The 22,598-nt window shown below is 43.3% G+C and overlaps 2 protein-coding genes across 10 annotated transcripts in view; both read right to left on the reverse strand.

The window, feature by feature from the left end:
* Positions 1-3,747: 3,747 nt before the first annotated feature.
* SMKR1 (small lysine rich protein 1) lies at positions 3,748-11,982 on the reverse strand. Of its 8 annotated transcripts, none has more exons than XM_032305182.1 (3): positions 11,709-11,982; positions 11,298-11,346; positions 3,748-4,244 (listed from the first exon to the last, which is right to left on the reverse strand). In XM_032305182.1, the coding sequence occupies exons 2-3, from the start codon at positions 11,332-11,334 to the stop codon at positions 4,051-4,053; spliced, it is 231 nt and encodes a 76-aa protein (XP_032161073.1). In that variant the 5' UTR covers positions 11,335-11,346; positions 11,709-11,982; the 3' UTR covers positions 3,748-4,050. The 8 variants fall into 8 exon arrangements, 7 of the variants coding, with proteins under 7 accessions (XP_032161073.1, XP_032161076.1, XP_032161072.1 ...); XM_032305185.1 differs by having other exon boundaries at positions 3,748-4,248; positions 11,709-11,972; XM_032305181.1 differs by lacking the exon at positions 11,709-11,982 and adding an exon at positions 11,566-11,687.
* Positions 11,983-17,211: 5,229 nt separating this feature from the next.
* Positions 17,212-22,598, reverse strand: part of STRIP2 (striatin interacting protein 2) — a 53,694-nt gene continuing 48,307 nt past the window's right edge. Inside the window, exons 21-22 of one of the 2 annotated variants that reach the window (XM_032305177.1) lie at positions 22,116-22,194; positions 17,212-17,260 (exon numbers count right to left, since the gene is read on the reverse strand). In XM_032305177.1, the coding sequence (XP_032161068.1) occupies positions 17,215-17,260; positions 22,116-22,194 (125 nt within the window). In that variant the 3' untranslated portion in view covers positions 17,212-17,214. Of the gene's footprint in view, positions 17,261-21,873; positions 22,195-22,598 lie in introns of those variants that run through there. The other variant, XM_032305176.1, reaches the window with a different exon arrangement.

The following is a 22,598-nucleotide window of genomic DNA, read 5'->3' on the forward strand; positions in this document are numbered from 1 at the left end:
GGCTTCTGACAGGAGGTTTGGGTTTGTGCACCAGCAGCCAAAGCTTCCGTGTTCATGTTCCTCCCCTATTTTATAGAGAAGACCGACGCAGGAGCCTCATCCAACAGACCATGATCCCTGTTCCCATTCTCTCACCCTCCCCGACATCTGTGCAGCATGTGGCCCCGCAGACCCCCCTTTTCTCCAGATTTCCTCACCCTTCTCGCCCTCCTCCTCTATCTCGGACAGTCCCTCCTCTTCCTTCTGTCCCATGAATGGAGATTGTCCCCATGGCTCATGACTCGGCGCTGCTTTCTTATTTCTACAACTGACCAGCCCCTGGTTCCAACCATGAGCTTGCCTGGAATACATCTAAACCTACACTCCTGGCCAGCCGATCCGTCTGAGCCCTAGTCCCAAATTCCCTGGTCTCCCAAGGAAGAGGTCCTCTTCACCTAGCTTGTGGTTTACAGCCAGTTGTTCACGTCTGGTGCAGCCACCGAGGCTGAGGAGCTGGGGAAGGGGAGAAGGGGAGAAGTGGTCTGGGCCACAACCATGTCCTCCCTCTGGGCTCTGCACCTCTCTCCTCTGCCGCCCAAGCTCTGCTGACTATAGGTTTCTGCTTTTCTGCAACTTCAGCTTTTTGGGGACCCCTGAGGCTCCAGCTCTTTCATGGTCTCTTTCCATGCTTCCTTCAGGTGTCAGCTTCCTACGTGCCTGGTCCTCTGGGTCTTTGTAGGACGGAGACTCAGATGGACCCACTGGTCTTGGAATAGACCAGCCTCCCTCGTAGCAGCCAGTGGATGAGTTGTCAGGGGTCAGAAGCCTCTGCTGGTCCAACCAGCTGTGCCTTAGGGAGTAGTGTTACTACTGGTCAGGTATTACTAAACATGATCACCCAGGATAATTCTTCATAGGATGAGGGGGGTGGTTAGGGTTAGTGTGGTTGACGGGAGTGCTTTCTTCTCCCCTTGCTGTGATTCATCCCCTTATAGACGAGATCTTGGAAAGAATTTGCTTATGTTTTTCCTTCACTTCCTCACCTTTCTGTCACACATCTTTTCTCTCTCACCTTTTTTTTTCTCAAATACTTTTTTTTTTTTTAATCTCAATCCTATAGAAAGGTTGAAAGAAAGTACAGTGAACACACAGACCCTTTACGTAGACCGGGGTTCTCAACCTTGATGCCATAACATTTGGGGCTGGAGAATCTGCTGTTGCGGAAGCCTGTCCAGAGCACTGTGAGGTCTTCAGCAGCTTTCCCTGACCTCTACCAACAGACGCTGGGGGCATCCCCTTGACTGGGGCAACCGAAAATATCTCCAACATCACCAAATGTCCTTTAGGAGGTAAAATAGCCCCCTGGGGAGAACCACTGACCTAGATTCAGGAAACTTTTGTCATATTTGCACGTGCAAACACAGTGTATATATATATATATGTACCATATGTAAATACACACATATATATTTCCTATATACATGTAATCATAGTGAGCAAATGTGGCAAAATGTTAATCTGTGGCTCTCTAGCATATTATAGATGCATGTATGTGTATTTCACAGAGAGTACAAATGTGGCAACATGTTAAAATATGTATTTTATACATGCACGCATGCACACTTTTTTCCTGAAACATTTCAAAGTAAGTTGCATATATCACCCCCCCCCCCCCCCCCAAAACACTTCAGCTCCTGAGGATGAGATCGTTCTGGCATATAACCACAATAAGATTATCATGGCCAAGAAATCCACATCAATACGGTATTATTTTAAAGCCTACATTCATTTTTTCCTCAACTTCCCAGTAATGTTCTTTGTGGATTTTTGGTCTGCAGTGTCTCTTTCATGATAACACAGCAAACACTCCATCGAAGGGGAACAGGACTGCCCTCCGTCATGATGGGACCCATGCTTCAGCCTCCTTTGCTAGGTATCAACCGTGCCCCCGCTGATCAGATCAGTACTTCCTCTATTCCAGGGCTGACTAGCCTTTCTGCTCATCATTTAACAAACTCAAGAGAAGAAATCCACTTCCAGATGATCTCCTTAGCCTTTATTTAAATGTCTGCCGCCTGGCACGTCTCCCTGGATGACATCTCCATGCTGGGGACAAGATCAGAAACAGCTCTGCAAATCCCACCCCTCAGAGTTCCAGTAAGCATCAGGGCTCAGATACCAGCTCTGGAACCAAGCACGGCTGAGGAGGGCATGAGACCTCCTACAAGCTGAAAGACTCAACAAGCGTTCTGGCACCTGGTTAGGCCACAGTAACTAGAGCGGAGCTCCTCCCCAGGCGTCCTTCAGCATCTGAACCTGGCTGGGGCAGGGGCTGTGAGCAGGAAGGCCACCTCCCCCCCTCCACCCTTCTGCCCTTTAACCGTCCCCCGCAACCCGCCCCAGCCACCGTGCAGCACGCTCAAGTTTGAGAAGGGCAGAACTGGAATTAGTGTGTTCCTAAACATAAACCACTTGCATTGGTCCCAGGAGCTTCTAGCAGTGTGGCGGGGGTGTTCCCTTCCCAAAGCCTGTCCACAGAGAACCAAGAGGGCCCTCCTCCAGGTTAAGAGCAGCACCAACCTTTACCTGAGTGAGCCAGGGCCCTTCTGGCAACTAATCAGGGTCTCAGAGTCCGCACAGATGGCACAGCTACAGGAACGTCATTTCCAACAAACTCACTTGCGGTGCGAGCGCCCCACTTCTCCAGTACAAAAATTCGCGTGATTGCCTTTTCTCCTCTGATGCTTATGAGATTCCGAGTTTTAGGTTGCAGCCTTTCTTAGCACGCTCCACGAGCCTTTGAGGTCCTCACGAAGCAAGCCGCGGCATCATTAGAAGTAATTCAGGCAAGCTGATCATCCCGGACAGGTGCTGCGTTAGAGAAACCAGCTTCGGGCTCCCAGCTGCGGCTGGAGACCATGGTGCAGGTGTCCATGCTGGGAACGTGGTGCGGCATGCCAGGAACACAGAGCATAAAAGGTCTTCTGTATGCTAAGTGATTTAGAGATGGTGTTTATACTTCAAAATGTCTTTGCTTCCAAGTTTCACATTTGGGGCTTTTAGTCCTTTTGGACTGAAGAGAAAGAACTGCAGTTTCATCTCTTACGTGTCTCCCACAGACTAGGCAGATCACGGAAGAGCAGCAGAATGCCCACAGCAAGTTTCTAGCACCAGGTCCATACCTCAGGCTCCGCCACGTTTAAATGGAAGCCTGCCGAAGGTGGAAGGAAGATGTAAACATGGAGAAAAAGTGTGGAGGAGAGTCCAGTGAAATGGAAAGAGGGGAGAGATGTATGCCGATTTGCTCTCTTTCCCGGCAACGGGACATGGTCCCCTGTCAGCTCCTTTTGAGTCATCTGTTTATATGCCCTACCAGGTCACAGCAGGACTGATGCTCATGTCCACTAGCGTCCCTGGCTCATTAAAATCAGCCAAGAATCAGACTGCTGAGAAGAAAATTCTAGAAACAAAGTAGTCATTATTTTTCCTGAAAGAGATGGGGAAAGCAAATAGTGCCCAAGAGAAGGTTCAGAAGCAAATCCTGTGCTTTTTGCCATGTCTTCCCCCACCCCCCCAAAGTAGGCTCCACGCCCAGCATGGAGCCCATGGAGCCCAGGGCAGGGGCTTGAACTCACCACCCTGAGATTAAGGCTTGAGCCAAAATGGAGAGTCCAGCACTCAACCAACTGAGCTACCCAGGTACCCCAGGCATGCCTTTTCTACATAACAAACCCGTTTAGGCAAAATAAAATACATGCAGGCTAGAACTGCCTTTTGAGAACAAAGTTTATTCTGACCCAGAATTATAATAATTTTTAAAGTCCTTTCAATTCCACCACGCTCGGTGGAATGTTTACTCAGACTTTTTGCCCCCTTGACTTCGGAAAAAGCAAACTGGCTAACTCTAGCTGAATTTAGCTGGGAAGTAAAATGCATTTCTTTATCACTAACTACCACAGAAAAGCCCACTTGGCTTGCATCTCAAATTGTCTTCAGTAAAGTCTATTTTGCTTGCAGTAGTTGTGTTATCCTGATTTCTTGTCCCCAAGTTCTGCTCTCTGTGAAATGCTATTAAGTCTTGTTTTTCCCTTTCTTTGATTTGGGAGCACCTGGCCAGCGGAAGCCTCGCAGCTGCAGGCAGTCGGCAACGTTGTGGGCGATGTAGTAGAGGTTCAGCATGGCGGCTGGGCTGAGGATGTCCACTTCCGGTTTCTTCGGTTTCTTCCCGCCAGACTTGCCTCGGCCTTTTCCTCGTTTCCCTTTACCTGGCTTTCAAAGACAAGTACATACACGGCATAAGTCAGTTTTTAATAACCCTGAAATAATCTCAAGCATTTCCTATTGAACATAAGAAAAGTGACTCCTGAGGAGAAAAAACTGTAACAATAGCAAAACATTTTTGCATGGCATGAGAAGTCACGTGTGATCTAATTCAATGAAAGTGTATTAAGCACCCAGATTAAAAGAAACCCAACCTAATCTAATGGTCATGTGGACGTAGTTTGCATTGATTTGAACAAACTGCAAAAAGACATTTTTAGGCAATCAGGGACATTTGGCAATATCAAGGAATTATTAATTTTGTTAGATGTGATAATGGCATTGGGTCATGGAAGAAAATGTTTATACATTTCAGAGATGCACACTAAAATCTGCAAGAAGGTCTCAGATTTGCTTTAAAATACTGAAGCTCCCCTTCTTCCCCCCAAAAGACAGATGACGCAAATGTGGCAAAATCCTGACAGTTTCAGAGTCTGAGAAATGGATACATGGGGATTCATTATACTACTCTATTTCTGTGTGTGTATGGAAAGTTTTATAATAAAAATTTAATTAAAAACATTAGATAATCAGATGCCAACACATATTTTGGCCTTTGATATGTTGCAGTTACTATCTCATTAAGCAGTCATGAGGGCTGAGACAAATACAAGGCACTTAGTATAGGAAACAGTAAGTGATTGTCCCCATCACTTTATCACCACTAATCCTCCAAGCTGTGTTTTGAGGGAGAGAGGCATTATGCCTGTTTAAAAATGGAAGAGTGGAGGCTCCACAAGGTCACCGTGCAAGCTAGCGTCCGCCAGAGTCCGGTATCACCCTGGCTCTGGCCATGACTGTGCTGCCAGGCCAGTGCCTTCTGGGAAAAGGAATGGGTACCATCCTAACATGGGAATAAACTATCTGAAGTTTTGCTAGAGCTGCACAAAGCTGAGTTGACTTCTCTATGTCCTATGACCCACCCATAAAGTAAGAGATGGACGTGTATTATTAAGAAAGGTTTCTTCTAGGCAAGGGAAAGGAGAAGAATGTGTAACTTAACAAGAACACCTGCAAGGGCCAAATATTTATATAAACTAAATGCCATGTTGATAGCATCTCACTTTAAAAATGTCCCAGGCTAATTAAAGAGAAACATAGTCAATGTGTTAAAAACACTAAAATACATTTTTATTAAGTGAAATAGAATACACTACTAGATACAAAACCAGGAATGAAGATGAGAGGTATCTTGCAACAGTGGCCTGGCTTTCATGTGAAAATGCAAAAACAAAAAACAAAAAACAAAAAAACACAACAACATGAAAACCCATAAGATAACCATACCTCCTGATAAAAGATCCCCTCAGGGTATTAGGACATACACTGTCACTAGCTCTTAAGATTTGAGGGTCTTGGCTTTATTTATGATTTTATAATTTTTTGCATGTCAACCATACAACTTATCTGGAATAACTGCTCCCCCAAAAGTGTTTTAATCTCTAAAATAGTTTGCTAACTAAAATTCACACAAATGTTCGATATTTTTATTCCAGGTTCTTATCTTTTTGTAGAAAATAGCAAACTGACTCTAAAATTTGTAGGGAAATGCGAAGGACTTTGAAAAAGAGCAAAGTTGGGCACCTGGATGGCTCAGTTAGTTAAGCCGCTGCCTTCGGCTCAGGTCATGATCCCAGGGTCCTGGGATTGAGCCCTATGCGGGCTCCTCTCCAGGCAGAGAACCTGCTTCTCCCTCTCCCACTCCCCCTGGGTTCCCTCTCTCACGGTCTCTCTCTCTCTGTCAAATAAATAAATAAAATCTTAAAAAAAAAAAAAAGAAGGAAAAGAGCAAAGTTAAAGGACGAATGCTACCTTATTTCAAGAATTATTGGGGGGCACTTGGGTGGTTCATTTGGTTAAGCTACTACCTTCGACCCAGGTCATGATCCTGGGGTCCCAGGATGGAGTACTGCATTGGCCTCCCTGCTCAGCAGGGAGTCTGCTTCTCCCTCTGGCCCTCCCTCCACCCCGCTCATGCTCTCTCTCTCTCTCTCATTCTCTCTCTCTCAAATAAATAAATAAAATCTTTTAAAAAAAGAATTATCATACAGCTACAGTATCCGGACAGTATGGTATTGGTGTCAAGACAAACAAATAGATCAATGGAACAAAATAAATAGTCCAAAAATAGGTCCACACATAGAGGAACAACTGCTTTTCAACAAAAGTGCAAAAGTAATTCCATAGCGCAAGGATGACTGATGAGGGATAGAAGCAGAAAAATGTTCTTCAGCCCAGAAGGCTGACCTGTAGCCTGCATGGTTCCGATAAGGATCAAATACACACTGGTTGCTACATCCTTGAAGGGTCTCATGACTGCCCCTAACTCTCACTGATAGTTCATACTGAGCTGAATGATAAGCGCCAGAGAAATCTTGTGAAAGTGGTCTTACGAGTAGAAATTCAAAGAAAACATTTATGATCTAATACTCCCCACACATCGTGCCTCCCTCCTGAGCACTAAGCATAGAACCACCAGCTTTGTACAACAAATCCGCAGCAATTTCTGCCCATGGGTCCTGTCCCCGTGCTACTTAGATAAACTTACTAAGTTGCACCTAAAATGTCTCAAGAACTCTTTCTTGACCATCATGCTCAACAATCCAGCAATAATAATTTTTTTTCAGAAAATGGGGCTGGAACAATGCATATCCATTTGCAAAAAGATGAAACTCAATCCAAACCCCAAAAGTATAAAAGTCCTAGAAGAAAATATAGGAGAAAATCCTTACGACCTTAGGTTAGACAAAGAGTTCTTGGATCTGACAGCAAAGCACGGTCCATAAAAGAACAAACTGATACATTCATCAACAAAATGAAAAACTTGTGCTCTTCCAAAGGTATTGTTAAGAAAATGAAAAGCAGACTGCGAGAAAATATTTGTAAATCATATATCTGATAAAGCCCTTATATCCAGAATGGATAAAGGACTCTCAAGACACGGTAATAAAACAGAAAACAAACAAACAAAAAAAAACAATAAAACATGGTCAAAGATTTGAACAGATACTTTCCCAGAGAAGATACACAAACGGCCAACAGGCACATGAGAGGATACAAGATACTCAACATCAAGTCCTTAGGGAAATCCAATTAAAATCACAATGATATACCAGCACCCACTCACTAGAATGGCTCAGCCTACGAGACTGACCTACCAAGTGTTGGTACTCTTACACTTACACTGCTGGTGGGAATCTAAAACGAAAGAGCCACTCTGGAAAACGGTTTGGCAGTTTCTTTAAAAGGTTAAAAACATACCTACCAGGGCGCCTGGGTGTCTCAGTGGGTTAAGCCTCTGCCTTCGGCTCAGGTCATGATCTCAGGGTCCTGGGATTGAGCCCCGCATCGGGCTCAGGGAGCCTGCTTCCCCACTTTCTCTCTCTGCCTGCCTCTCTGGCTACTTGTGATCTCTGTCTGTCAAATAAATAAATAAAATCTTTAAAACAACAACAACAACAACAAAACATACCTACCATGTGATCCAGCCAATTAAGGTGTGTATCTGTTCTAAGACTTGTATAGGCGATGTTCGTAGTAAGTTTGTGCTAGCCAAAAACTGGAAACAGTCCAAAAGTCCATCAGTGGGTGAACAAATAAGCAGACTGTGGTATAACCATACACTGGAATACCATTCAGCAATAAAAATGACTGCTGATGAATGCTACAGCTACAACATGCCGGGCTGGCTCAGTCAGTGGAGTGTGGGATTCTTGGGTTGTGGGTTCAAGCCCCACGCTGGGTGTGGAGGTTACTTAAAAAAATAAAATTTTAAATAATAATAGTACAAGTGAAAGAAGCCAAACCAAAAAAAAAAAACAAAAAAAAAAAAACAAAAAAAACCCAACCTATACAAGCTGTGTAATTCCATATATAAAAATTCCTACACACTACAAACTAATCCACACAAGCAGGGCAGATCAGCGGCTGCCCCAGATGGGAGGTTTAGAGGGGAGTGAGACACAGAGAAGCAAGAGAAAAAGTCTGAGTCCAGAGGATCACAAGGAGACTTCCAGGGGGTGATCAACGTGTTTGTCACCTTGATTGCCGTGATGGCTTAATGGGAGCATCCAGATGCCATGCTTATCAAATAGTATATTAAAATATATCCAATTTATTGTGCATCACTTAAACCTCAATAAATCTGTTAAGAAATTTTTGTGAGTGAAAAACTTTTGAGTTTCTCAGCAGGTTAGGTCGGTTCAACACAACTCCATGGCTCTTGGCTGTTTCCGGTCTCAGAACACATGGCTCCTGACTTGAAAATCTCCAAACTCCTTAATGAAGACCACTGGCTCCTGCCACACTGTCCTCTCTTCTAGTTCCCGAACCCGCTCAGTGGCTCCTTGCTCCCACCTCTTCCCGCAGACCTTCACAGGGAAATCACTGGTTACTTCTCTTTGTGTGGGGCTCTGCTCAAGTTGGAAAACCCTCGCAGATACTGCGTCTACATTCTATTACTGGGGTGACCACATAACTTATTGTACAAATCAAGACACTTCAACAAACATAAATTGGGACTGTTCCAGGCAGGCAGTGGAGGTTGGGGGGTACGGATGGTTTCCCAACAACCCCTCAGCCCTGTCACCTTCCAGCTTCCAACCCCAAGCACACTCCACTATTTAATCGTGCTATTTTGTTCATGTGTTTATTGTTTGTTTCCTAGCCAGAAGTTTGTTTGTGAGGTCAGCACTTAATTCCTAGGGCCTAGACCAATGTCCGGCATGTTCGTAGATAAGAAAAGATATTTGCTGGGTGAATACATTGCAACTCAGATGCAATTCAGTCCCAGGATTTAGAAACCAAAGGTAGCTATCTGCTTTTCTGAATTTTAAGATGCCTCCTTCATTCATTTGATAAATATTTAACAGATTATCTACTGAGCACCAGGACCTGCAGTTCCGGACTCCCGTCTTCATGAGGCTTACAGTCCAATGAGGGAGGAATTACACACAGATTTACTCACTCTCCTGTGAGTGAGAGCCCAGGATACCTGGCATTACGACACAGGTTGGACAGGGAGTGGCCTAGTTCGGGATAGGAAGGAAGGGTTCCTATAGGCTGAGGGGCAGGGAATTCCCAGGCAAACAGCTTGTGCAAAGGCTCTGAGGCTGGAGGGAACATGCCAAATTGAAGGGACCTCTCAAAAAAGATCACTGTGGCTGAGGCCACACCAAGTGACCATGGCGGGGGCACAGAGTGAGAGGAGTTTAGGCTGGGAAGGTAGGCAGTGTGCAGCTCTGGCCTGCAGGCCTTGGAAGCTAAGATGTTTAACTTTTACCCAAGGGTCAGTGGGAATCCATTAGCTTAAATGGCTTTATTAAACCATTTTGCTTCAGATCCCTGGGCTCTGAACGAAAATGACAATACCAACCACGCACAGTAACCCGGGGAATGCCACAATTTAAATCAAGAGATATTTATCTAGTGCTTTTATATGAAGTAGGAAGAACACAGATTTACCAAACACATTTCTTTCTTTTTTTTTTTTTCTTTTAAGATTTTATTTATTTGACAGAGAGATCACAAGTAGGCAGAGAGAGAGGGGGAAGAAGGCTCCCCACTAAGCAGACAGTCCGATGTGGGGCTTGATCCCAGGACTCTGAGACCATGACCTAAGCCAGAGGCAGATGCTTAATCCATTGAGCCACCCAGGCATCCCATCCCAAACACATTTTTATACTAGAGACAAATGGGGATGAGGAGTGAGGTTCTCCAAGGTGAAATATGTGAAGCTCCGGAAGCGAAGTGTAGAAGGTCATGGGGGCTTGGGGAGCAATACGGCAGCAGGGGGTACTTCTGAGCTGGGCCCATCTTGCAAAAAAGTAGATCAATATCTTGAGATGGGGTGGGTGCAGGAGGCTTCAAGAAGGTGGGCCTAGTGTGGGATGTGTCTTTGTTTCATTTTGTTTAAAGTAGAGAAGTTAATATGGTAAATAAAGCTCAAGAGGCTGAGGCCCCGTGACCCTGGGCTCCCAGCGGTACTAGTTGAGCAGACTGGAAATTCCCAAGGTCATGGGGTGGGTTTTACAAGTTCATAGCCATTCTGGAACCATCAAACTGGGGGAGGAGGAGGACAAAAGAGATGGAGAGCCCCTGGACAGAGGTAGTGGAATAGGGCCAGAGTCTAGGAAGATGGTAAGGAGGGCAGGACTTGACCCATTGGTGTTAGTGAGGTAGGTAGCACATTGAAGAGTCTGGATTAAGGCTGAGGAACAGTAGTGCTTATGAGTTCCAGGCCAGGAGAATGAACATGCCATTGGAAAGTGCAGAGAAGGTAGTGATTAAAAGATCTGGAGTTGGGAGATGTTCTCTGGTGGAGAGATTCAGTTCCCACTGAAGTTGGGAGTGGTTTAGCTTAAGATGGAGCTCTGTGAGCCAAAGAGGTGAGATGGAAGTTTAAGGAAGTTGCAAGCCTTCCTGGGCATAAAATTCAAGAATACCCTGCACAAAAGATTTCCTCCAAAGCCTTTCTTTAAGCTAAGGTTGGAAGAGAGAATCACTCCTTAGAACCTGCAACCTGGTCTCAACAGCTCTCATTTTCTGCCTCTAATCCGTAGAGGAGAATCCTGCACAGGACCCAGGACAGCGGCAGCAAAAGGTAAGGGCCTAGGCCAGTTGCTGTTGACCCTGCGGGCACTCTGGGGTTTCACGCCCCGGCACCCGCCTCTCCTTAGTTCCCACACACATAGTTATGCAGGTGGCTCAACAGAACCAAGGAACGAAAACAAACCAACTCACAAAAAGAGGACTCAGCCTGATTCTGTCCCCCTTGGCGCGCGCAAACCACCTGGGCAACCCCTCTCCCCCGCCATCTTTACACCCCGTGTCAGATCTCTAGGTTGGACACCCCCCACAACGACAGGAGACGGAGGTGCCCATCTCGAGGCGTGTGGGTAACAAATCTTGGTAAAGCGTGCCTCGACGCGGCAGAACGGTATTAAACTAATTTAGCGCAAACCTCGGAACTTCTTATACTTAAATAAGCCGTGTATTACCATGATAATTCCTCAGTCGAGCAGGTGAGTGTGGCATGGGTTCCCAATCCTGAAATAGAGAGAGAGAGCCCAGTTCTCCGCATCGCCTGGGGGCGCGCCCCGCGCCCATCCCTGCCGCCTACCCGGCTGCCTCCGCACTGGCCCGCGAACCGTCGCAGGCCCGGGACTTCGCCACGCTTCGCGGGAGCCCCAGACGCTCAGGGGAGCCCGGCGGGGTTAGGGGGCAGCCAGCCACCCAGCCGCCGCCGCGCGGAGCCTGGGCACCCACCGAACCGAGGCCACGAGCCGCGTGACTCAAGGCCAGCACGCCCCGGAGTCTGGGGGGGGCGCGGGGCTCGCCGGCGCCGGCGGGGCCGCGCGCACAAACGCCGGGCTGCGCGCGCCGCGGGGGCGGGGCCGCGCGGTGTTTACCTGTTGCTAGGACACCGGGGCCAGGCGCCCAGCGGTTGGGCCCGGCGGGGCAGTCCGTCCCCAGTCCCCTGCCGGCCTCACCGCGCTAGCTGGGTCACCTCACCTCGCGCGACGGCCGCGAGTGACGGGAAGCTTAGCCTCGCGCTGGGAGCCTGGACCGGGCGGAGCTTGGGCGGGTGTGGTACTTGGCCTTGGAGTAGGCGGGATCCGCCTAGGAACCCCGCCACTCACTGGCTGACCTTGAAGAAGTCATCGAAGATTCCAGAACCTTTTTTGGAAAATGACATGCATCCTTTGAGGGATGAAGTGAGAAAAATAGGGGGAAGTGTTCATATAGACCCTGGTACAGGCCCCAAGAGAGTAAAGGCCTGAAAAAAGGTTCTTTGGCTCTAAGTAAGGCTACACAATAGGGGTGGTTCTGCTTCCGACCTGTGAGTTCAACCCAATAGATGTTTACTTGTGTTCTCCACAGTGTGCAGCCTTTTTAAAACTCATTTGTGTATGCCGCAGCAGTGTAAGAGACGCTAATGGATTAATGGCCATGATTCAGTAGAAGTACCCGCTTCATTCTAGCAATCCTGGCCCCTTCTTCCTCCTCCTTGATGTCTGAGCCTAAGTTAATGTTGCTCTCCCCTTCCCCTCCTCCTCCTCTAAGTCTCCTCACTTGCTTCTGATATGTGCATTATGCCCCTTGCTTATCCTGGCATCACTTAGTCATCTTATGTCTGCCTCCTGCTGCACTTCAAGTGTTGGCTGATCTCAAAGTCCAGTCCTTAGCTCTCTGCTGTTGTGCCTCAGTGTCTCCTCACTGATGGCTCATCAGATAATGGCAGTGACTACCTCTCAGGAGGACACAGCCCCCAGCAGAAAGAATGGCCTCCAGCTGAGCTCCAGCCTTCAGGTTGCACTATTCTCTGGACTTAGGGCATCTCTCCCTCTGTTAGTGGCTCAGTTGGTTGTCAGTGGCAACACTGTTCTCCCAGTCTCTTGGCCCTTTGTCATCTCTAACTTCTCTCTCCAAAGAAGAGTCCAGGCCCGAGTATTCCTTGTAAATTCCTTTACGGATCCTCCCCCTTGACATTTTCATCATTCTAAACTAGATGTTCATTTCGTATTGCAGATAGCAGTTAACACTGAAGGAGCGCTGATGTCAAGCACTTACTGAGCACTTTTCACACATCATGGCATCATTACTTCCCTACAACTAGTGTGGTAGTTCCCATTATGTTCTCCAGTTTGTTCAAGGTCCGAGGGAATAAGTAACAGTCTTTTCTACTGTCACCCCACACACACCCCCAGCTCCCATTCTCTTGCAGCTGACTTGTTTGTTCCTCATTCTTCTCCCGCGCCATCAGGAGGCGGCACTCATACATAAAAGTGAGGTGATGAATGTGTTAATTGTGGTAATCCTTTCACAATGTATATGTGTGCCAAATAATCACATGTACAGTTTAAATATCTTAAAGTTTTGTCAGTTATACCCCAATAAACCTGGAAAAAAAAAAAAGCTATAAAGCACAAGATAGCTTGTCAGTAGACAGGCAGAACATGTTGGTCTAGTGACAATTGGAACAACTTCAATGGCGTCACTATTTTCCATTGACCCAAGTGGATCTTCAGCCTTTGCACTAGAGAAAGGCTTCACACTGACCTGCAGGAAGGGGAGGAGGGCTGCTGAGGTGGGGCTGAAAAGACAGACTTTGTTATATAACACAGCACAGGTTGCTGTTAGAATAAAAAAAAAGTCATTGACAATGCATGCATCTTAAATAACAGTCCACTTAAGAATCATTTAATATTTAGGAGTTAAGATCTGTTTATTCTATAAGAACTGAACAAATCTTCCTGTGTAAACTGGAAGCTGAGTTAAATTTAAATAACTATTCAAATTCACATTAGAATTTACACTGGTGGGGAGCCAGTCTGGCTCAGTCAGAAGAGCATGTATTCTTGATCTTGGGGTCATTGAGTTTGAGCCCCACGTTGCGTGTAGAGATTACTTAAAAAAAAAAAAAAGCTTGAAAAAGAAAAGAATAGTACTACTTAATTTTATCTGTTTATGAATATACATCCTTATGTCTCCTTTATAAATAGTAATACAAACTGTGCTGTTCTTTAAAAAAAATAACATTGCCAGAATTGAAGCATACATTCTTAGAACATCCAAACTTAGAATATTCTATCATTATCTTTCTTAGAAGTTGCATTTAAAAATTCCGATTTCCTCCTTTCTACTCCCTCCCTCTCTTCCTTTTTTTTTTTTAATATCTCATTAAGTTCAATAGTATAGCACTGTACTCCATCCTTTATAGCTCTAATATTGCAGAGGAAGTTACAGAGAAAATAATTTAGCTAATTTCCTCTGGCCAGCCCCTAGGGCCCCAGCAGTGAGAACTTTGGAGAACAGTAAAGACCAGCTGGAATGGACAGGAGACAAAGTTATTTAGAGCAGGGGTCGGCAAACTTAGTAACTATTTTAGGCTTTACAGGCCTTATGTGTTCTTTTACAACTACTCTGCTGATGTAGAATGAAAGCATTTATAGACAATATGTAAACCAGTGAGCATGGCTGTGTCCCAATAAAACTATCACAGAAACTGAAATGTGAATTTCATAGAATTCTCATGTGTCATAAAACATTTTTTTTCCATGGATTTTTCCCCCCAACTATTTAAGAATATAAAAACCATTCTTACTTAGCTCATGGGCTGTATGTATAAAACCTGTGAGTGGGCCAGATTCGGCCCCGGGCCTGCAGTTTGCTGATTACTGTCTAGAGAATTAAAATGCTATTAATTATTCTTGCTGGGGTAGTCTTTGATGGAGGTGGGGGGCAGAGAATGAGTGGGGAATAACAGTAATCAATAATGATTCAATGCTCACATTTAGCAAGCATTATTCTAAATACTATATGCACATCGATTCATTTAATCCTTACAATCCTAGAAGGTAGATAAAGTATTATACCTGCTTTAAAGATGGGGAATCTGAGGCAGAGAGAGGGGAAAGAACATGTCCTTCTTCACAAAGCCAATAGATACAGAGCCTGCATAGAGTAGCTCACCAAGTTGGGTTAAGCACCCTCAATCTGAGCCATTATGCTGCATGGCCTTTCTGGGTAAACTATCTCACATTTTACCATGAAGACATATTTTCACAGGCATCCACATGGAGGATCTTTGTCCTGCCAGCTCCATTAAGCATTTGAACAAAAAGTTACAGAATGTTCAAACTAATGTTTCCATTTGGAGGGAAAGGGACAGATGGTATTGTCATATTTAGTAAGGAAGTCACTGTCACCAAAGGTGTTTGAGCAGAGATGGGGTGACTTTTGTACTGTTATAGTTCCTTAGAAAGACTTTGGTTATTTTCCATAAAACATGCAAAAGTAAAAATTTAAAGTTCTTGCTTTTTGAAATTTAAATCTGGCTAATTAGTAAAGGAGCAAACAGCCTAAAAACCTCCCCATAGCCCACTCAGGCACAGTCTCATTACATTTACAGGATCTGGGAGTCTGAATGTCCAGAGCTGCTGGTAGGAAATTATATTTCAAATTGCTTTGGCCTATTGCTATGAGAACTGAGTAAATCTCCCTTGACCTCATCCCCATCAGCACACACACACACACATGCATGCATGTGTGGGCGTACACACTATTCTTTCCACCTATACCTTTTCTTCTTAACTGAAACATATTTTAAAGCAGTGTTAGGGAAAATGAATTAATTATTAAATATATTCAAGTTATAGTTATTCAAGAAAATATTAATATGGAAAAATAGGTTTCTGGGATAAATATGATAAAAATAAGAATAGGACAGAATATGTTGTGCTCCCATGTATGAAAAAAAAATATTGGGGGTGATCGAGTGGCTTAGTCATTAAGCATCTCCCTTCAGCTCAGGTCATGATCCCTGGGTCCTGGGTTCGAGCCCCACATCAGACTCTCTGCTCGGCAGGAAGCCTGCTTCTCCCTTTCTCTCACCCCCTGCTTGTGTTTTCCTTCTCGCTGTCTCTCTGTGTCAAATAAATTTTTTAAAAAATATATATTAGTGGGGAAGAGATAGGTGTTATCATGGGAATTTTCTGAAAGGATAAAAAAATAGAAAAATATTTACAGTGATTACTTCTGGGGAATGAGACAGGGATCTAAGGTGGGAAGTTACATTTTTCATTGTGTGCTCTGAAAAATTACTTGACTCTTTTACATGTATCTTCTTAACAAAAATACCTATAAATACCTAAATATAGTCTTCACTTTTACACTTGCTTCCTTATGTCCAATCCTCTACCTAAGCCTGAAACTTTCTTTCTTTCTTTCTTTCTTTTTTTTTTTTAAGATTTTATTTATTTATTTGTTTGAGAGAGCCAGAGAGCATGAGATAGGGGAGGGAGAAGCAGACTCCTTGCAGAGCAGAGAGCCCGATGTGGGACTCGATCCCGGGACTCCAGGATCATGACCTGAGCCGAAGGCAGTCGCTTAACCAGCTGAGCCACCAGGCACCCCAACCTGAAACTTTCCTTACTTGAACCTTCTTTGACTCCATCAATACCTGCAAGCATCTTTCAAATAAAAATAACTTCCTTCAGGTCTTGCCTTACACCTCTAATAATGATAGAAAGGAAGAGAAAATTAATCAGTTTTGCTACTACATGTCTGATGGGTGTTAGTGGGTGTAGTGGGTTGAATTGTGGCCTCCGAAAAGATATGTCCAGGTCCTTATCCTCAAAAACTGTGAATACTACCTTATTGCAAAAGAGTGAATCTTACCTTATATGGCAAAATCTTGAGAAAAGAAGATTATCCTGATGGGCCTTAAATTCAATCAGAGGTATCCTTAGAAGAGAGAGAGGCAGAGGGGCTTTTGAGAGAGGAGGAAGCAATGTGACGACAGAAGCAGAAATTGGAGTGACATGAAGCTAGAAGCTACCAGAAGTTAGAAGAGGCAAGGAAATGATTAGTACCTTTGAAGGGGGAGTCCTGCTGACACCTTGATTTCAGACTTCTGGCCCCTGTAACTGTGAGAGAGTAATTTTTCTTCTTTTAAGCCACCCAGTTTCTGGTAATTTGTTACAGCAGTCCTGGGAAACTAATATAGTGGGGAAGAAAGTACAATAGCTAATGTTAGTTGTTTGGATTCCATGAATGTATTCATGTTTCTTCTGGCTCAAATAATACCATAAGTCGATTGTATTTTGAGGTAGCTAATTCTTTTGTAGACATTTCAGTTATTACTATTACTACTGAATCTATGACAGAGTGAGATTTCTGTCAGTGAAAAGATTAGAGGCTAGATAAATACGTAGCTGATACTAATTAAAGGAATTCTTGTGTTGGATGGAGATTGTCCTAGATGATCTCTGATCTCTTCAACTCAAGAATACATTTCTGTAAAAATCCTCCAAATATTGAGATTTAACATTTTAAGGCTAACATTAGAATAGCCAAACACTTAGAACCACCTGAAAACGTATTTGAAAGTATAAGAAACTCAGGACTTACCTTCTATAAACTTTCCATACCAGTACTTCTGAAGGAATACCAGAGGTCACTGAAAATTCATTAGTGGGAAAAAAACTCATGTGCTTTCTCAAAAATCACCAATAGGACTCACCCATGCCAACATTTCCAAAAGTATTTTCCATGTTGTTGTACAAAATGCTCTGCCAATATAGATAGAGCTTTGATCTCTCCCCTTGTTCTATCCTATTTTAGAGATTACACATTTTTCTTATATTGTTAAGCTGCCACCATATAAATAGCTCACTTGTTGAGTAGTGAGATTATACAGGAGGTAATTTTCTTCAATATCACTATATTCTTGGGGTGCCTGGGTGGCTCAGTGGGTTAAGCCGCTGCCTTCGGCTCAGGTCATGATCTCAGGATCCTGGGATCAAGTCCCGCATCGGGCTCTCTGCTCGGCAGGGAGCCTACTTCCTCCTCTCTCTCTCTCTGCCTGCCTCTCTGCCTACTTGTGATCTCTCTCTGTCAAATAAATAAAATAAAATCTTTAAAAAAATATATCACTATATTCTTTTTCCTTTTTTTTTTTTTTTGGTTGAGAAAAAATGAGAAAGCAAACAAAAGTTTTGTGTATTGTATAGATAATAAAATCATGTTGTAGATATTTTTATTCTAAAATATATTTTATGTATGTATTTATATATGTATTTGATGTCTCTCATGTTGAAAAGCATCATATAAAATATCCATTAAAATATGTATTAGTATTAAATACATGTAAGAATAGCTATAGCTGCTCTAAAACCACAAAAGTTGTTTATAAATTCCATAATATTTTGTAAAACATTTTCATTACAGAAAACATTTTGTCATAGCCTTACAGAAAAGTCTGGCCTGGAATTATAGTACAGGTAAAGCAGATGTTAATTGGTCATGCCCAGTATTTCTGAGATAGTGGCAGGACTTTCTTTGCCTCTGCAAATTACCCTAAACACACTTAGCACCTTGGCAGAGTACCAAAGAGTTGCCAAGTTCATACTTGACCTAACCTGAATATTAAGGTGGTTAATTAGCTCATGAATAATAGCATTAGTGAGATCAAGGTCACAAGTCTGATGGTTGTATATGCCAGTGTCATTTTTATTCCAGACCTGCAGTAGCATTTTTAGTCTCAGCTAGTTTTATTGCAAATATAGGTCATCGCTAGAAGGCCTAGAGAGAAAGAATTCAGACTCATCACAACTACTTGTGGGACAAAAAGAGACCATTAAAACATTCATTCGTTTATAGAACTGCCTTTATATAACCAAGAATATTGTTAGGTGAAGAGCTGGAGGAACTATGGACACAAAAGGTCAAGAAAGTCACAACTGAAAATATCAGCATAAAGCACTGAAATCGTGGTTTCAAATGCTCACCGGAAAGCTATGGAAATTCTCAACAATCTCAAAGAAAGCCCTACCACCAATCTCAAAATCTCACTGAGAAGCTGCTGTGTGACTCACTCTCTAGACATATGCCTGGTTGCAACTGCCTTCCATAGGTAGAATGTACTTCTCTGGCCCAATGTTAGGCTTGCCCCAGATGAACTGCTTTTTGCCAGGGGAATATGAGCAATTTGACTTATGCCCCATCCAAGGAAGAGCTTTAAGCACCCTCCAGGTGGTTGCATGGTATGGTTAGGTGCTTGCTTTGCCCTTTACCACGAGAACAATATGTCCCAGCCAGGAGCTAGTCCCATCAGCCTCATGTTAGAATAAGATGATGTGTGGAGCAGAGCTATCTCTTGCAAGTTAACTTGAGTGGAGCAGAGCTGCAGCTGATCGGCAGACCCAGAAACAAGAAATAAAGGTGTGTCCTAAGTCATTGAGATTTTGCAGTTGTGTTTGTATTAATTTACCCCCAGGGAATACTAGGCAAGATTTTACTATTCATCTTCTTTATGTATTATTCCCTTCTATACCTGTCTTTAAGATTCTTTTATGTTGAATTAAAGACCAAATTTCTAACTCTAGTACAATTTCTCTTTATTAAAGTGCTTTCAGTAGATAAACCATGTTAACAGCAATCAGCACAAACTTATATTGAGATATTCACAAATAAAAATCATCTATAAATCACTCGGATAATGTTCTTCTAAACAGTAACAGCAATCACCATTGGACCTTGGTTAATCTGAATTTATTCCTAACCACATGCATGGGTTCTCTTGGAAGATTCAGTTACTTTAACATATGGGGCTGGCTGTCAATACCTGAATGCTATCCCAGCAAGTCAGCCAAAAAAATGTTGTGATTTGAAACTAATCACTTTTCTTGGTATCTCAGTTTTTCCATCTGCACTGAGAATTAATCTTCCCTTAAGAGAAGACTTGTAAAAAGGTATGAAATGTTAAAGCTCAGCATACTTCTATGCCTCAGAAAGCATTCATGCGCATATTTTTAAAAAGGCAACTTATTTGTTCTTGACACAAATTAAATACTATATGGCTTTAAGAGAAATAGATTGATGACTGCTCTTTCCTTGAAAATTGCCTTTTCAGTTAAACCACATTAAAATAGATTAACAGGATTCATGAACGATATGCTTAGTGAATTACTTTGATTGTGATGAGGACAGCTGTCCTATTCAGGTAAAATTTACAAAGTATTTTAAGAAGTGTCATCTATTACATACTTACATTCTTCATTACCTTTCCATAAAAACATAAGTCCTGCCATCCTAAAGCTCAAAAAGCTAAAATCTGGGGCACCTGGGTGGCTCAGTGGGTTAAAGCCTCTGCCTTTGGCTCAGGTCATGATCCCAGGGTCCTGGGATCAAGCCCCACTTCGGGCTCTCTGCTCAGCAGGGAGCCTGCTTCCCCCTCTCTGCCTGCCTCTGCCTACTTGTGATCTCTGTCAAATAGATAAATAACTTAAAAAAAAAAAAAAAAGCTAAAATCCAATCTTTAGTTGGAGTTCTGGTCTAGTTCCTTTGGATATTGTCAATAACTGTATCATGACTTCCAAATGAGACTGTGGTTGACAGAATAAATAAGCCATTTCTTACAAGACCTCTTGGCATAATTAAAGTAGCCTGATGCTATCATAAAAAAGATTCAATAGTGTCCATGTCAGGGGGGAGAGCATTTAAAAAAAAAAAAAGCTTGAAAATATAGATGACATAATTGTGGGAATAGAAGAGGGAAAAAAATGATCCTGATCGAATCAGAAGCTTTTCTAAAAACCCAATTTCTGATGAGAAGTATGTGATTTTTTTTTTTTAAAGATTTATTTATTTGAGAGAGTGTGTTTGTGTGTGGAGGGGGTGGATGGACAGAGGAAGACTCGTCAAGCAGACTCCTCACTGAGTGCGGATGCGGGGATTGATCCCATGACCCTGAGGATCATGACTCAGGCCAAAATCAAGAGTCAGACATTTAACTAACTGAGCCATCCAGGCGCTCTGACAAGTATGTGATTCAAACTTCAGTAGAAATTTTTTTTCCTCCAAGATTTTACTTGGCAGAGAGAGCAGCAGGCAGAGGGAGAAGCGGGCTCCCTGTGCAGGGAGCCCCAAGCAGGACTTGATCCCAGACTCTGGGATCATGACCTGAGCTGAAGGCAGATGCTTAACTGAATGAGCCACCCAGGCACCCTCAAAAGAAGTTTAAAGAGGTTGGTACATCAAGCCCTGTATTTTCAAAGAAGTGTGCAATACTTTAAGGTAAGAACAGTATTACTAAATCTCCATATGACACTTTGAAAGCACTCACAGTAAAAAGGAAAAAAATCACTAATCAACATAAAAGAAAAATGGTAAGCTATAATGCTCTTGCTATTCCATTCAATTAAAAAATAAATCGATCATGAGCACAAATGGACATTGCCATCTCAGTAAACAAAACCTCCTGTAATTACTTGTCATTAAAAAAATGAATTGGATGAAAGGGATAATTTTTTATAGTGTACCAGTCATTTGAAGACTGACGTAGCTTCAGAAAAACATGAAACATCCTTAGAGGAGGTCTATTTCAGACTGGCTGTAGCAAAGCACTCCATGCCCCATGTACAATACATAGAGAAATAATTTTCAGATTGAACATAGATCTCTTCAGGAGTAAAGAAAAAAACACTTTACATGATATACCTTACTATAACATGCAGTATTTAGGTAACAGTAAATCATCATCCTTTACAAAGAAGGTGCAGGTGCTCTAAAATCATCTTTGAGCTAATAATTTTAGAGAGAGGTGTCAAAATTTTTAATTTAAAATATACACTTAATTTCAAAGTTGGTTTTGCGAAACTTCTTATGGGTCCTAGGAATCCAGGATAAACAAGAAGGAAATGTTCTCCCTATTTTATGACTTCCCTCTCCCATTATCTATGATGAATGTCATGGGTCAAATGCCATGATAAACTTATTCTCATTCTTGGGGCTATCAAAGGCTGGCCTGGTCCTGGTTCTGGGCAAGACTAAAGCAGGGAGCGGTCCCACAAAAGAGCCTATCCAGGACTGATCCAGCAGATGTTCAAGGCCAACTTGGCACCCAACTGACCCCAATGCAAGTTGACCAATCTGTTGTGACTCAGGATCCTAGCCTTGTACTATCTCCAGGCCCAAAGCCCCCAGAATGGCCCTGCACTACACTGGATGTCCTTGGGCTAGGCCAGCTTTCCCCTGAACAAGCACTCTCAGAGCTGGAAACAAAAGGCCGAATGGGCAGGATAGGCAGAGCACCATTTATTGGAGCCAAACCTCATCTATCAGATGTTTTTTTCCTAAGAGCTCAGTGACTCTGGAGCAGCTCCTCCCAACAGATGGGCTGGGAAAACACCTCTCTCTCCAGCCAGAGCTCATATGAATAGTGGAAATCCTCAGGTAGATCCAACCTCTGCCCCAGCACACTCTGCAAGCAGTTATCCACAGGTGAAAATTCAGAGTCCTGGGGTTTGTCATACCGGCGGCTGTTAAAAGCCTCAATGTTAGCCCTCAAGGTGCATTCTTCTGCTTGGAAGTCCCATGGCCGGGCATCGATGTCTGTGTTGGGGAAAGAAGAAGAACAATTACACAACTCAGGATTCTGCTCCTCCTACCACAGAGTATATGGTCTATGGGGAAGAACAAATTAAACTCAGAATTTCCTTTTTGTGGAGGGCAATGTACTAAGTGTATAATATGCTGTCACTCCAGTTTAAAAAAATACACATGTATATGCAGAGACTATCTTTGGAAGGGTAGTCTAGAAACTAACAGTGATTACCACTGAGAAGGAAATAAGGTCCCTGAGAGGGTGGACATTTTTTTTTAACCTGTACTTTCTTTTCATTATTTCACTTTCTTACTAGGTATATGTATTATATTTTCCAAAATGGCAACTTAATTCCCTTTACTGAGCTGTCCTAGGGTATGGGAGTTACACATTTGAATGGAATCACCAGCTC

Source organism: Mustela erminea, chromosome 11, assembly GCF_009829155.1.
Source record: "Mustela erminea isolate mMusErm1 chromosome 11, mMusErm1.Pri, whole genome shotgun sequence".
In the NCBI taxonomy this organism is placed as follows: domain Eukaryota; kingdom Metazoa; phylum Chordata; class Mammalia; order Carnivora; family Mustelidae; genus Mustela; species Mustela erminea.

Coding starts and splice junctions, on each gene's coding strand:
- SMKR1 (XM_032305178.1), bottom strand. CDS start 11,406: ATGGGCGCGGGGCGCGCCCCCAGGCGATGCGGAGAACTGGGCTCTCTC. Junction 4,245..11,297: donor TCGACTGAGGAATTATCATG/GTAATACACGGC, acceptor TTTGAAAGCCAG/GTAAAGGGAAACGAGGAAAA.